General features: G+C 41.0%; 1 protein-coding gene across 2 annotated transcripts in view; it reads left to right on the top strand.

Annotated features, from left to right (window-relative positions):
- Positions 1-15,816, top strand: part of LOC139454591 (sodium/hydrogen exchanger 8-like) — a 52,436-nt gene that overhangs the window by 2,996 nt on the left and 33,624 nt on the right. For both annotated transcript variants that reach the window (XM_071236403.1, XM_071236402.1), the window contains exon 2: positions 4,318-4,472. In XM_071236403.1, the coding sequence (XP_071092504.1) occupies positions 4,318-4,472 (155 nt within the window). The remainder of the gene's footprint in view (positions 1-4,317; positions 4,473-15,816) is intronic.

The following is a 15,816-nucleotide window of genomic DNA, read 5'->3' as shown; positions in this document are numbered from 1 at the left end:
GATCAAACTCAAACAAATCGCATCCCAGTTTCTCCCAGGGACAAGTAGGAATTTGATGACTGATCAAAGGCTCCCTGCTTTGGTCTTGTTGTAGGGTGTTGCAGGTTTCACACTTGCTTACAAGATCTATTATCTCCTGTCCCATGTTCGGCCAGTAGACAAGTTCTTTTGCTCGTCGTATACACCCTTGCACACCGATGTGGCTTGAGTGAATTCTCTCCATGATGTTGCCACGAATACTTGCAGGTACAACAACACGCTCGTCCTTGAATACTACGCCATTCTGCATAGAAAGTTCGTCCCGAAAGGTAAAGTACTCACGTACTGAGTGTGGTACATCTTCCTTTGACGGTGGCCAGCATTGCTGTATGAGCTGCATCAGCTTGCTCATACAAGTATCTTTACTTGTGGCTTGTTTCAGTTCAGCTAGTCTCTATTGAGATATGGATAAATGCTCGACCATTTGAATTGTCTCAATGTCAATAAGTGTTGGGCTCCTCATGTCTATCATCAACACTTGGCCTTCGTCAGTGATCAATTGTCTGTCATGTGGTAAGTACGCACGACTTAATGTGTCAGCCATGAACATCAGGCTTCCTTTCTTGTACACCACTGTAAAGTTGTACTTATGCAACCGTAGCATCATGCGTTGCAGCCTTTTAGGTGCGCTCAGGAGGCTCTTTCTCAAAATGGACTCTGAAGGTTTGTGGTCTGTCTCTATGGTCACCTTGCGTCCATACACATACTGGTCAAAACGTTCCAGTCCAAAGACTATTGCAAGCATTTCCTTTTCTATCTGAGCGTAATGTTGCTCTGTGCTTGTCATTGATCTGGATGCATATGCCACTGGTTGTCCATCTTGCATAAGACATGCTCCGAGGCCACTTTGTTAAGCATCACATTGGAAATATGTGACAGCTTCATTATCAAAATATTTCAGAACAGGAGGTTCTGACAGAATGTGCTTAATCTTCTCCAAGCACTGTCCATGTACAGTGTTGTCCCATCGAAAGTTCACTTCACCTTTCAGCAGATCTCTCAGTGGAGCGGTGATTTCAGAGAGATTGGGTACAAACTTTTGCACATAGTTGACCATCCCCAAGATGCGCTGCACACCTTGTTTGTCAGTAGGTGAAGGCATTTTCTTGATAGCCTCAACCTTGGTCTCATCAATTTGGAGTCCATCAGCAGTGAGTACATGACCCAGGTAGGGCACTTTTGGCAGTTTCAACTTCAGTTTAGACTCATTCAGTTTGATGTCCTTCGCTCGACAACAATTAAAAAGAGCGATGAATTTCTTGTCGTGATCGACCTCAGCATACTGATCAGTTTCTCCCACGCCGTAAACTAAGATATCGTCATGAATCGCACGAACACCATCCAGTCCAGATATGGCATCATTCAGTCGTCGTTGGAACTCTTCAGGAGCTGGTGAGAGGCCAAATGGCATACGGAGCCAACGGTACTTTCCCCAGGGAGTTTCAAATGTTGTCAGGTAACTGCTCTGTTCATCCAACTGAACATGCCAGAACCCATTTTTGGCATCCACCAAAGAGAAACATTTGGCCTTGGCCAACTTAGGCAACACATCATCTATAGTCATTATCGGATAATGGTTTCTCTTAAGTGCCTTGTTTAACGGTTTCGGGTCGATACAGATCCTGATTTTGTCTGTCCTCGGTTTCTGCACCACCACCAAAGCGGACACCCAGTCTGTTGGTATGTCAACAGGTGTAATAATCTTCTGCTCCGTCAGTCTTTCCAGTTCAGATTTCAGCTGAGATTGTACAGCAAAAGGAATCTTGCGACATGGTAACTGTACTGGGGTTACAGTAGTGTCAACCTCCAAGTGTAGAAAGCCTTCCAGAGCTCCCTCACCATCAAACAAATCCTGATAATTTTGTTTGATATCAGTCATTTCCAGTTTCCCAGGCTCAAGTGAAGAGTCAGCAGTTAGATTGACCTCGGGTGATTCCATCAACAGAATATTGTCAAAGTTCACAGTGATCAGTTGCATCTGTTGAACAGCTCGTACCCCTAATATTGGTTTGCAACCCTTCTCAGAAACAATTAGAAACACAACACTGTACCTGCGGCCATTCTTGGGGTTTTGTAGTGACACACGTATCTTCCCAAGAGGTTTTGTCTCAGCACCGTTGTACATTCGCAGTGTGGAAATCAGATTAGTGTTCAATTTACTGAAGTTGTCATCCCTGACCACTTGAGTATACACAGAAGAAGGCAGAATGTTAACAGTTGACCCACAGTCAAGTTGAAATTCAACTTCCTCTCTATTCACAACCAATGTTGCAAATATCTTTTTGGGGTAATTCTGATTGACCAAGTTCATTTCATCAACTTGTACAGAATTGACACAGTCAGAAGTTACAGACATTACAAACTCTTCAGACTCACTATCTACAGTATCACTATCCACCATGTGAACCCTGTCTTTGCTCTATCCAGGACACAAAGCAGCAAAGTGATTTCTCTTTTTGCATTTTGCACAAGCCTTACCCCATGCCGGACATTCTTTCTTTTGAAACTCATGCCTCTTTCCACAGAACTTACATTTGTGCAGTTCAGTTTTGATCTGTTGCTTAGCATTAGGTTTCTGTGACTTGTTGGGTTTCCTTTGACTTACAAACTGAACATCTTCAGCTTGCGATAGTGATTTCAGACGTCTCGTCGCACTTTCATGCGACCTACAAATATCTATGCAGTCCTTTAAAGACAGTTTTGATGCTTGTAACAATCTCTTTCTTGTTGCATTATCGCGGATGCCCATTACCATCCTGTCACGGGTCAATGTCTCTGCTAAATCCCCATAGTTGCAACTCTTTGCAAGATTTCTTATTACTGCAACATAAGAATCAATGGATTCGGATTGTTCCTGGTCCCTTCTGTTGAAATTGTATCTTTCCCAAGTTTCATTTATTTCCCCTATACAATAATGTTCAAGTTTTTCCAGTATTTTGTCCACCTTCTGTCTATCTGCTTCATTTTCAAATTCTAATCCATCTACAATGTCTAAGATATCTGGACCAATACATGTCAATAGGGTAGCCGATCGACATTCCTCACTATCAGTCCTAGTGCGAGAAGCAAGCTCATAATTTTCCCACATTCGTTTGAATTTCTTGAAATTTCTAGACAGATCACCTTTCAGATCTAATCTAGTAGACAGTGGAATGTTAACTGGTATGTGAACAACTTGGGGTGCAGCCTGATTACCTTCTGCCATGATCAGTCAAAAACAGTAATCAAGCAATATGGCGTAATGGCTTTCCGTAGATTCAATTACACACAGAATAGTATTCAGTCAGTTCAGATAGAAAACACTGTTGTTCTCATAGATCATATCAGAAACAGTTTAGATTACTGGTTGAAATCCCTTACAGTCAGAGTATATATCAAATTTCACAACGAAATATGACACAGTTCAGTAGATTTACCACGCCGTATCGGTATCACGAAAATAGGTGACATACATCAGAAACGCACGCGGTCAGTCAGACAGGGAACAGAAACAGTCAGAATAGGGAATTTCAACACAGTTCAACGTTATGATAGCAATCTAAGTTTTACTTCTGACACCATGTTAAGTGTTTGATGCTACCAGACTTCATAACTACCAAGTTATAACAGATAGAAGTGGTTGGTCATTGGATTTACTTCTCAGCTTCTAGAACGCCATCAGACGACGCTAACAGTGACGTGTCCATATATGCGTACAGTAAGGGAGGTAACTCTCAAACCATCAATACGTAACAATGCACTTTTGAGAATATTTAGAAGAAAATGGACCTGGAAATAACTAACTGATCCTTTGTAATTTTGTTGATTGTATGTCATCTAATTTCAATTGCATGGATTGATGCTCTTTGTGCCAATAGCTGGACTGTTTGGTCCAGTCTGGATTATACACAGGGAGCCATCATCCTGGTCACGTTGTTGGAGTACTGCAGAATGTCCATGCCTGTACACAGGGGAAAGTTTCAATCTGCCGTCTCAAGAAATGATTTATATCATTTCAGGTATTTATTTCCTTATGGAAATGTTGGTTAGTTATCTACCACTGAGTACCAGTATATGGCCACTGATCATATTTGTAACTTGGATTCTCTCAGTTAGTCATGTTAGTTAACCACACACCAAGGGATCCCTAGTCAAGCACCTCTTCATGATCGTTAGGTTTAGGCACCCCTTGAGATCACTCCTCCAGCATGTCTCTCCCTGCAATATGGCGAGCTCTGCCTCTTGGATCTCGCCCTCCATCGTCATGGACTCCTAATGTTCTTTTGTGTCACTTGGCAGCGGCACCAATGGAACTGCGTCTAATCTCACAACAACAACGACAACTACAACTACAACGACGACTACGGAGAAGGAGGCGGAGCTGCCCCAGAAAGGAGCTGCGGAGGAGGAACACAGCAGCAGTCTCACCATCTTCTTTGTGCTGCTCATCGTCGGTGAGTACCACAGTTAGTTAGCTGTTAGTTCATTACCTGCATGCTGCTCATCGTCAGTGAGCACCACAGTTAGTTAGCTGTTAGTTCATTACCTGCATGCTGCTCATCGTCGGTGAGTACCACAGTTAGTTAGCTGTTAGTTCATTACCTGCATGCTGCTCATTGTCAGTGTGTACCACAGTTAGTTATCTGTTAGTTCATTACCTGCATGCTGCTCATCGTCGGTGAGTACCACAGTTAGTTAGCTGTTAGTTCATTACCTGCATGCTGCTCATCGTCGGTGAGTACCACAGTTAGTTAGCTGTTAGTTCATTACCTGCATGCTGCTCATTGTCAGTGTGTACCACAGTTAGTTAGCTGTTAGTTCATTACCTGCATGCTGCTCATTGTCAGTGTGTACCACAGTTAGTTAGCTGTTAGTTCATTACCTGCATGCTGCTCATTGTCAGTGAGTACCACAGTTAGTTAGCTGTTAGTTCATTACCTGCATGCTGCTCATTGTCAGTGTGTACCACAGTTAGTTAGCTGTTAGTTCATTACCTGCATGCTGCTCATTGTCAGTGTGTACCACAGTTAGTTAGCTGTTAGTTCATTACCTGCATGCTGCTCATCGTCGGTGAGCACCACAGTTAGTTAGCTGTTAGTTCATTACCTGCATGCTGCTCATTGTCAGTGAGCACCACAGTTAGTTAGCTGTTAGTTCATTACCTGCATGCTGCTCATCGTCGGTGAGCACCACAGTTAGTTAGCTGTTAGTTCATTACCTGCATGCTGCTCATTGTCAGTGAGTACCACAGTTAGTTAGCTGTTAGTTCATTACCTGCATGCTGCTCATTGTCAGTGAGTACCACAGTTAGTTAGCTGTTAGTTCATTACCTGCATGCTGCTCACTGTCAGTGAGCACCACAGTTAGTTAGCTGTTAGTTCATTACCCGCATGCTGCTTATCGTCGGTGAGTACCACAGTTAGTTAGCTGTTAGTTCATTACCTGCATGCTGCTCATTGTCAGTGAGCACCACAGTTAGTTAGCTGTTAGTTCATTACCTGCATGCTGCTCATTGTCAGTGTGTACCACAGTTAGTTAGCTGTTAGTTCATTACCTGCATGCTGCTCATTGTCAGTGAGCACCACAGTTAGTTAGCTGTTAGTTCATTACCTGCATGCTGCTCATTGTCAGTGTGTACCACAGTTAGTTAGCTGTTAGTTCATTACCTGCATGCTGCTCATTGTCAGTGAGCACCACAGTTAGTTAGCTGTTAGTTCATTACCTGCATGCTGCTCATTGTCAGTGAGTACCACAGTTAGTTAGCTGTTAGTTCATTACCTGCATGCTGCTCATTGTCAGTGTGTACCACAGTTAGTTAGCTGTTAGTTCATTACCTGCATGCTGCTCATTGTCAGTGAGCACCACAGTTAGTTAGCTGTTAGTTCATTACCTGCATGCTGCTCATTGTCAGTGAGCACCACAGTTAGTTAGCTGTTAGTTCATTACCTGCATGCTGCTCATTGTCAGTGAGTACCACAGTTAGTTAGCTGTTAGTTCATTACCTGCATGCTGCTCATCGTCGGTGAGTACCACAGTTAGTTAGCTGTTAGTTCATTACCTGCATGCTGCTCATTGTCAGTGAGTACCACAGTTAGTTAGCTGTTAGTTCATTACCTGCATGCTGCTCATTGTCAGTGTGTACCACAGTTAGTTAGCTGTTAGTTCATTACCTGCATGCTGCTCATCGTCGGTGAGTACCACAGTTAGTTAACTGTTAGTTCATTACCTGCATGCTGCTCATTGTCAGTGAGCACCACAGTTAGTTAGCTGTTAGTTCATTACCTGCATGCTGCTCATCGTCGGTGAGTACCACAGTTAGTTAGCTGTTAGTTCATTACCTGCATGCTGCTCATTGTCAGTGAGCACCACAGTTAGTTAGCTGTTAGTTCATTACCTGCATGCTGCTTATCGTCGGTGAGTACCACAGTTAGTTAGCTGTTAGTTCATTACCTGCATGCTGCTCATTGTCAGTGAGCACCACAGTTAGTTAGCTGTTAGTTCATTACCTGCATGCTGCTCATTGTCAGTGAGTACCACAGTTAGTTAGCTGTTAGTTCATTACCTGCATGCTGCTCATCGTCGGTGTGTACCACAGTTAGTTAGCTGTTAGTTCATTACCTGCATGCTGCTCATCGTCGGTGAGTACCACAGTTAGTTAGCTGTTAGTTCATTACCCGCATGCTGCTCATCGTCGGTGAGTACCACAGTTAGTTAGCTGTTAGTTCGTTACCTGCATGCTGCTCATTGTCAGTGAGCACCACAGTTAGTTAGCTGTTAGTTCATTACCTGCATGCTGCTCATTGTCAGTGAGCACCACAGTTAGTTAGCTGTTAGTTCATTACCTGCATGCTGCTCATCGTCGGTGAGTACCACAGTTAGTTAGCTGTTAGTTCATTACCTGCATGCTGCTCATCGTCGGTGAGTACCACAGTTAGTTAGCTGTTAGTTCATTACCTGCATGCTGCTCATCGTCGGTGAGTACCACAGTTAGTTAGCTGTTAGTTCATTACCTGCATGCTGCTCATTGTCAGTGAGCACCACAGTTAGTTAGCTGTTAGTTCATTACCTGCATGCTGCTCATTGTCAGTGAGCACCACAGTTAGTTAGCTGTTAGTTCATTACCTGCATGCTGCTCATCGTCGGTGAGTACCACAGTTAGTTAGCTGTTAGTTCATTACCTGCATGCTGCTCATCGTCGGTGTGTACCACAGTTAGTTAGCTGTTAGTTCATTACCTGCATGCTGCTCATTGTCAGTGAGTACCACAGTTAGTTAGCTGTTAGTTCATTACCTGCATGCTGCTCATTGTCGGTGAGTACCACAGTTAGTTAGCTGTTAGTTCATTACCTGCATGCTGCTCATCGTCGGTGAGTACCACAGTTAGTTAGCTGTTAGTTCATTACCTGCATGCTGCTCATTGTCAGTGAGCACCACAGTAAGTTAGCTGTTAGTTCATCACCTGCATGCTGCTCATCGTCAGTGAGTACCACAGTTAGTTAGCTGTTAGTTCATTACCTGCATGCTGCTCATTGTCGGTGAGTACCACAGTTAGTTAGCTGTTAGTTCATTACCTGCATGCTGCTCATCGTCGGTGTGTACCACAGTTAGTTAGCTGTTAGTTCATTACCTCCATGCTGCTCATCGTCGGTGTGTACCACAGTTAGTTAGCTGTTAGTTCCTTACCTGCATGCTGCTCATCGTCGGTGAGTACCACAGTTAGTTAGCTGTTAGTTCATTACCTGCATGCTGCTCATCGTCGGTGAGTACCACAGTTAGTTAGCTGTTAGTTCATTACCTGCATGCTGCTCATCGTCGGTGTGTACCACAGTTAGTTAGCTGTTAGTTCATTACCTGCATGCTGCTCATTGTCAGTGAGTACCACAGTTAGTTAGCTGTTAGTTCATTACCTGCATGCTGCTCATCGTCGGTGAGTACCACAGTTAGTTAGCTGTTAGTTCATTACCTGCATGCTGCTCATCGTCGGTGTGTACCACAGTTAGTTAGCTGTTAGTTCCTTACCTGCATGCTGCTCATTGTCAGTGAGTACCACAGTTAGTTAGCTGTTAGTTCATTACCTGCATGCTGCTCATCGTCGGTGTGTACCACAGTTAGTTAGCTGTTAGTTCATTACCTGCATGCTGCTCATTGTCAGTGAGTACCACAGTTAGTTAGCTGTTAGTTCATTACCTGCATGCTGCTCATCGTCGGTGTGTACCACAGTTAGTTAGCTGTTAGTTCATTACCTGCATGCTGCTCATTGTCAGTGAGTACCACAGTTAGTTAGCTGTTAGTTCATTACCTGCATGCTGCTCATCGTCGGTGTGTACCACAGTTAGTTAGCTGTTAGTTCATTACCTGCATGCTGCTCATTGTCAGTGAGTACCACAGTTAGTTGGCTGTTAGTTCATTACCTGCATGCTGCTCATCGTCGGTGAGTACCACAGTTAGTTAGCTGTTAGTTCATTACCTGCATGCTGCTTCATTATCTGTTTGTTAATGTTGACAACCAATGTATGCAATTAGCTTTTGGAAGGATTTGTGTTGTAATCATCCTCACAAAACATATGAGGAACATTTGACTTCCACATAACAATTACAACACTCCTGTAGGTCTATTACTGAAGGAACGTCCATTGTCATTGAGAGAATCAAGCTCCCTGATTGTCGAGAAGCTGTCCTTTATGAATCCATAGTTGGGGTACCTACTATATATCAATAATTGTTGGATATCTACTACATATATCAAGCGGGGTGAGGTACCTACTATATATCAATAATTGTTGGATATCTACTATATATATCAAGCAGGGTGAGGTACCTACTATATATCAATAATTGTTGGATATCTACTACATATATCAAGCAGGGTGAGGTACCTACTATATATCAATAATTGTTGGATATCTACTACATATATCAAGCGGGGTGAGGTACCTACTATAAATCAATAACTGTTGGATATCTACTACATATATCAAGCGGGGTGAGGTACCTACTATATATCAATAATTGTTGGATATCTACTATATATATCAAGCAGGGTGAATTACCTACTATATATCAATAATTGTTGGATATCTACTACATATATCAAGCCGGGTGAGGTACCTACTATATATCAATAATTGTTGGATATCTACTACATATATCAAGCAGGGTGAGGTACCTACTATATATCAATAATTGTTGGATATCTACTACATATATCAAGCGGGTTGAGGTACCTACTATATATCAATAATTGTTGGATATCTACTATATATATCAAGCAGGGTGAATTACCTACTATATATCAATAATTGTTGGATATCTACTTCATATATCAAGCCGGATGAGGTACCTACTATATATCAATAATTGTTGGATATCTACTACATATATCAAGCAGGGTGAGGTACCTACTATATATCAATAATTGTTGGATATCTACTACATATATCAAGCGGGTTGAGGTACCTACTATATATCAATAATTGTTGGATATCTACTACATATATCAAGCGGGTTGAGGTACCTACTATATATCAATAATTGTTGGATATCTACTATATATATCAAGCGGGGTGAGGTACCTACTATATATCAATAATTGTTGGATATCTACTACATATATCAAGCGGGTTGAGGTACCTACTATATATCAATAATTGTTGGATATCTACTATATATATCAAGCAGGGTGAATTACCTACTATATATCAATAACTGTTGGATATCTACTACATATATCAAGCGGGGTGAGGTACCTACTATATATCAATAATTGTTGGATATCTACTATATATATCAAGCAGGGTGAATTACCTACTATATATCAATAATTGTTGGATATCTACTACATATATCAAGCAGGGTGAGGTACCTACTATATATCAATAATTGTTGGATATCTACTACATATATCAAGCGGGGTGAGGTACCTACTATAAATCAATAACTGTTGGATATCTACTACATATATCAAGCGGGGTGAGGTACCTACTATATATCAATAATTGTTGGATATCTACTATATATATCAAGCAGGGTGAATTACCTACTATATATCAATAATTGTTGGATATCTACTACATATATCAACCCGGGTGAGGTACCTACTATATATCAATAATTGTTGGATATCTACTACATATATCAAGCAGGGTGAGGTACCTACTATATATCAATAATTGTTGGATATCTACTACATATATCAAGCGGGTTGAGGTACCTACTATATATCAATAATTGTTGGATATCTACTATATATATCAAGCAGGGTGAATTACCTACTATATATCAATAATTGTTGGATATCTACTACATATATCAAGCCGGATGAGGTACCTACTATATATCAATAATTGTTGGATATCTACTACATATATCAAGCAGGGTGAGGTACCTACTATATATCAATAATTGTTGGATATCTACTACATATATCAAGCGGGTTGAGGTACCTACTATATATCAATAATTGTTGGATATCTACTACATATATCAAGCGGGTTGAGGTACCTACTATATATCAATAATTGTTGGATATCTACTATATATATCAAGCGGGGTGAGGTACCTACTATTTGTGTAGGGTATTGAGGTCTCTACTATATATCAAGGGTAGTATAAGTGAGGTATCTACTATGTATCAAGAGTAGTGTAAGTGAGGTATCTACTATATATCAAGGGTAGTGAGGTATCTACTATATATCAAGGGTAGTGTAAGTGCGGTATCTACTATGTATCAATAATTGTTGGATATCTACTATATATATCAAGCGGGGTGAAGTACCTACTATTTGTGTAGGGTATTGAGGTCTCTACTATATATCAAGGGTAGTATAAGTGAGGTATCTACTATGTATCAAGAGTAGTGTAAGTGAGGTATCTACTATATATCAAGGGTAGTGAGGTATCTACTATATATCAAGGGTAGTGTAAGTGAGGTATCTACTATATATCAAGGGTAGTGTACATGAGGTATCTACTATATATCAAGGGTAGTGTAAGTGAGGTATCTTCTATATATAAAGGGTAGTGAGGTATCTACTATATATCAAGGGTAGTGGGGTATCTACTATATATTAAGGGTAGTGAGGTATCTACTATATATCAAGGGTAGTGGGGTATCTACTATATATTAAGGGTAGTGAGATATCTACTATATATCAAGAGTAGTGTAAGTGAGGTATCTACTATACATCAAGGGTAGTGAGGTATCTACTATATATCAAGGGTAGGGTAAGTGAGGTATGTACTATACATCAAGAGCAGTGTAAGTGAGGTATCTTCTATATATTAAGGGTAGTGAGGTATCTACTATATATCAAGGGTAGTGAGGTATCTTCTATATATCAAGGGTAGTGGGGTATCTACTATATATTAAGGGTAGTGAGGTATCTACAATATATAAAGGATAGTGAGGTATCTACTATATATCAAGGGTAGTGGGGTATCTACTATATATTAAGGGTAGTGTAAGTGAGGTATCTACTATACATCAAGGGTAGTGAGGTATCTACTATATATCAAGGGTAGGGTAAGTGAGGTATGTACTATACATCAAGAGCAGTGTAAGTCAGGTATCTTCTATATATTAAGGGTAGTGAGGTATCTACTATATATCAAGGGTAGTGGGGTTTCTACTATATATTAAGGGTAGTGAGGTATCTACTATATATTAAGGGTAGTGAGGTATCTACTATATATCAAGGGTAGTGGGGTATCTACTATATATTAAGGGTAGTGTAAGTGAGGTATCTACTATACATCAAGGGTAGTGAGGTATCTACTATATATCAAGGGTAGGGTAAGTGAGGTATGTACTATACATCAAGAGCAGTGTAAGTGAGGTATCTTCTATATATTAAGGGTAGTGAGGTATCTACTATATATCAAGGGTAGTGAGGTATCTACTGTATATCAAGGGTAGTAGGGTATCTACTATGTATCAAGAGTAGTGTAAGTGAGGTATCTACTACATATCAGGGGTAGTGTAAGTGGGGTATCTACTACATATCAAGGGTAGTGAGGTATCTACTATATATCAAGGGTAGTGTAAGTGAGGTATCTACTACATATCAAGGGTAGTGTAAGTGGGGTATCTACTGTATATCAAGGGTAGTGGGGTATCTACTATGTATCAAGGGTAGTGGGGTATCTACTATATATCGAGAGTAGTGAGGTATCTGCTATATATCAAGGGTAGTGAAAGTGGGGTATCTACTGTATATCAAGGGTAGTGGGGTATCTACTATGTATCAAGGGTAGTGGGGTATCTACTATGTATCAAGGGTAGTGGGTATCTACTTTATATCGAGAGTAGTGAGGTATCTGCTATATATCGAGAGTAGTGGGTATCTACTATATATCGAGAGTAGTGAGGTATCTGCTATATATCAAGAGTAGTTGAGTATCTACTGTATATCAAGGGTAGCGGGGTATCTACTATGTATCCAGGGTTGTGGGTATCTGCTTCATATCGAGAGTAGTGAGGTATCTACTATATATCAAGGGTAGTGAGGTATCTACTGTATATCAAGGGTAGTAGGGTATCTACTATGTATCAAGAGTAGTGTAAGTGAGGTATCTACTACATATCAGGGGTAGTGTAAGTGGGGTATCTACTACATATCAAGGGTAGTGAGGTATCTACTATATATCAAGGGTAGTGTAAGTGAGGTATCTACTACATATCAAGGGTAGTGTAAGTGGGGTATCTACTGTATATCAAGGGTAGTGGGGTATCTACTATGTATCAAGGGTAGTGGGGTATCTACTATATATCGAGAGTAGTGAGGTATCTGCTATATATCAAGGGTAGTGAAAGTGGGGTATCTACTGTATATCAAGGGTAGTGGGGTATCTACTATGTATCAAGGGTAGTGGGGTATCTACTATGTATCAAGGGTAGTGGGTATCTACTTTATATCGAGAGTAGTGAGGTATCTGCTATATATCGAGAGTAGTGGGTATCTACTATATATCGAGAGTAGTGAGGTATCTGCTATATATCAAGAGTAGTTGAGTATCTACTGTATATCAAGGGTAGCGGGGTATCTACTATGTATCCAGGGTTGTGGGTATCTGCTTCATATCGAGAGTAGTGAGGTATCTGCTATATATCTAGGGTAGTGGGTATCTACTATATATCAAGGGTAGTGGGTATCTACGACCTATCAAGGGTAGTGGGTATCTACTATATATCAAGGGTAGTGGGGTATCTACTATGTATCAAGGGTAGTGTAAGTGAGGTATCTACTATATATCAAGGGTAGTGTAAGTGGGGTATCTACTGTATATCAAGGGTAGTAGGGTATCTACTATGTATCAAGGGTAGTAGTGGGTATCTACTATATATCAAGGGTAGTGGGTATCTACTATATAACAAGGGTAGTTGGGTATCTACTATATATCAAGGGTAGTGGGGTATCTACTATATATCAAGGGTAGTGTAAGTGAGGTATCTACTATATATCAAGGGTAGTGTAAGTGGGGTATCTACTATATATCAAGGGTAGTAGGGTATCTACTATGTATCAAGGGTAGTGGGTATCTACTATATATCAAGAGTAGTGGGGTATCTACTATATATCATGAGAAGTGGGCTGTCTTATGTAATAAGTGTGGTGAAACTTTGGTGTTTGAAGCTGTTCGTTGCACTGGGTTTGTGTTGGTTGCACTAGGTACTTGTTGGTTGCGCCATGTTTGTGTTGGTTGCACCAGGTGCATGTTGGTTCCACCAGGTTCGTGTTGGTTGCACTAGGTTCATGTTGGTTGCACCAGGTACGTGTTGGTTGCACTAGGTTCATGTTGGTTGCACTAGGTTCATGTTGGTTGCAACAGGTATGTGTTGGTTGCACTACATGCATGTTGGTTGCACTAGGTTCATGTTGGTTGCAACAGGTTCATGTTGGTTGCAACAGGTATGTGTTGGTTGCAACAGGTATGTGTTGGTTCCATAAGGTGAATGTTGGTTGCACCAGGTATGTGTTGGTTGCACTACATGCGTGTTGGTTGCACTAGGTTCATGTTGGTTGCACCAGGCAGTGTTTCCGGTCATATTTTTATCTGCCGGACAGATGAGCCGGCAATGTACCAAAATACCGGTCATTTGTGATTTTTGTCAGTCATTAATAAATTCAATAAAATACAACATAAAACCTACTGACTTGTTTATTAAAGTTTGCGTTTCTTTCTACGAAAGATGTTCGTAGCTTGTTTGACAGTATTGTTGACGTCTGCGTGTAGATTCAACAGCATCAGGTTGTTTATCCGTTGTTGGGAAAGACGATTGCGACTGGCAGAGTGTATCCTGTTTTGCAAACTGAATCCACGTTCAGCATCAACGCTGCTAACTGGGATAGCAAGTGCTATCGAGCACAGAGTGGAAAAGTCGGGCTAAATATCTGAAAGTTCAGAAATCACTGTCTTGCAACTTTGTTCGAACGAGTCGGCTCCTATGTTGTTAACCGCCATCTTGAAAGGTGTGAAATCCTGCAGCGCCCGGATGCGATTGATGACGTCATTTTCAGCTGGACCAATCCGGAGGCAGAATTTGTCCAGTAATTTCTCGAGGGATTCCCTTCAGTGAGCTGTCAGTTCCTCTTGCGTTTGGGGAAATCAGCTTGAGCACTTTGTCCAGACAAGTAACGATATCAAGCGAGTCATCCGGAAATCTTTTTCTCAGAGAGTTACAGAGTTCCGCAATAAACCCACAACGGGTTTTCACAAACGCACCGATAGATCGCGGCTCCCCATATGTGACCTGAATTCCACGAAATTCCCCGTTGTTCAAATTATCCAAGAAAGTCTGTTCATTTTCACCTGCTGTGTTTTCTAGACTGGCAAGGGAGTCAATCGTAGAATTCACAATTGGCATAATCATGCCCAAGTTGATATTCTCTCTCTGAAAAAGAGTAACAATTTTGTCCATCACATGGAGCACGTCAGTCATCATGTAAGTAAGTCGGATAAAGGAGTACGTTCGAATTTTCTTCTAAATATTCGTGGCAACAGCGTTGTTTCGCTCGGCAGATTCCTCTTCAATTTCGAGAACAAGAGCTGGCCAGTTAGATTTCACTGCTTTGACCGCCCGTCCCACGGAAAGACAACGAACACTGCATGGTTGTTTTAAACTTGAAAAGTCAGAATCTTCAAGGACCTCTGAAAGTTCTCGCAATCTGTTGTATCGCGTTGCTGAATGTTCAAACAGTTTGTAGATATCATTCAATGTCCTTCTATAGTCCGCTACGACCTTCGAAATCTTTGCTGCATCGGCTGAAGCAAGTGCGACACGATGGGCTATGCAATGGACGTGCACAAGATATGAATTATGATCCTGCAACCTCTTCCCAACTCCTGAGTGTTTCCCGGTCATAACAGACGCACCAACCGATCCTAGACCGACCACTATTTCCAAAGGAATGTTCCATTGAGGCAAAATTTCAAGAATTTTTTCCATGATACATTCCGCTGTACCACTATGAACTGAAAAATTTCCTAAAAACACTGTTTCTGCCTTTCCGTCGTTAACGATTTTCACAAACAATATAAGTTTTTTTTCAACCGTGATATTTACAGTCTCATCGATAATGAGTCCAATAAACTTGCTTTTTTCAAGTTTAGATTTTAAATGTTCTTTAGTACTCTCAACAAGTGCATTCTCCATCGCGTCTATCGAGTCCGAATGAGTGTACGTTTCTCCCTGTAAATGTTCACATCCGTTCCGCTGCTGCAATTCGATTAGTTTAGAAAACTTGGAGGTAGCAATATTTTCTTGAGACATGAATAAAACTGTGTTTAACATAGCTGTTAA

The sequence above is a fragment of the Haliotis cracherodii genome, unplaced genomic scaffold (genome assembly GCF_022045235.1).
Source record: "Haliotis cracherodii isolate W230 unplaced genomic scaffold, xgHalCrac1.p SCAF_10, whole genome shotgun sequence".
Lineage (NCBI taxonomy): Eukaryota > Metazoa > Mollusca > Gastropoda > Lepetellida > Haliotidae > Haliotis > Haliotis cracherodii.
The sequence above is the reverse complement of the archived record's forward strand: the minus strand, read 5'-3'. Positions and strand labels throughout refer to the sequence as shown.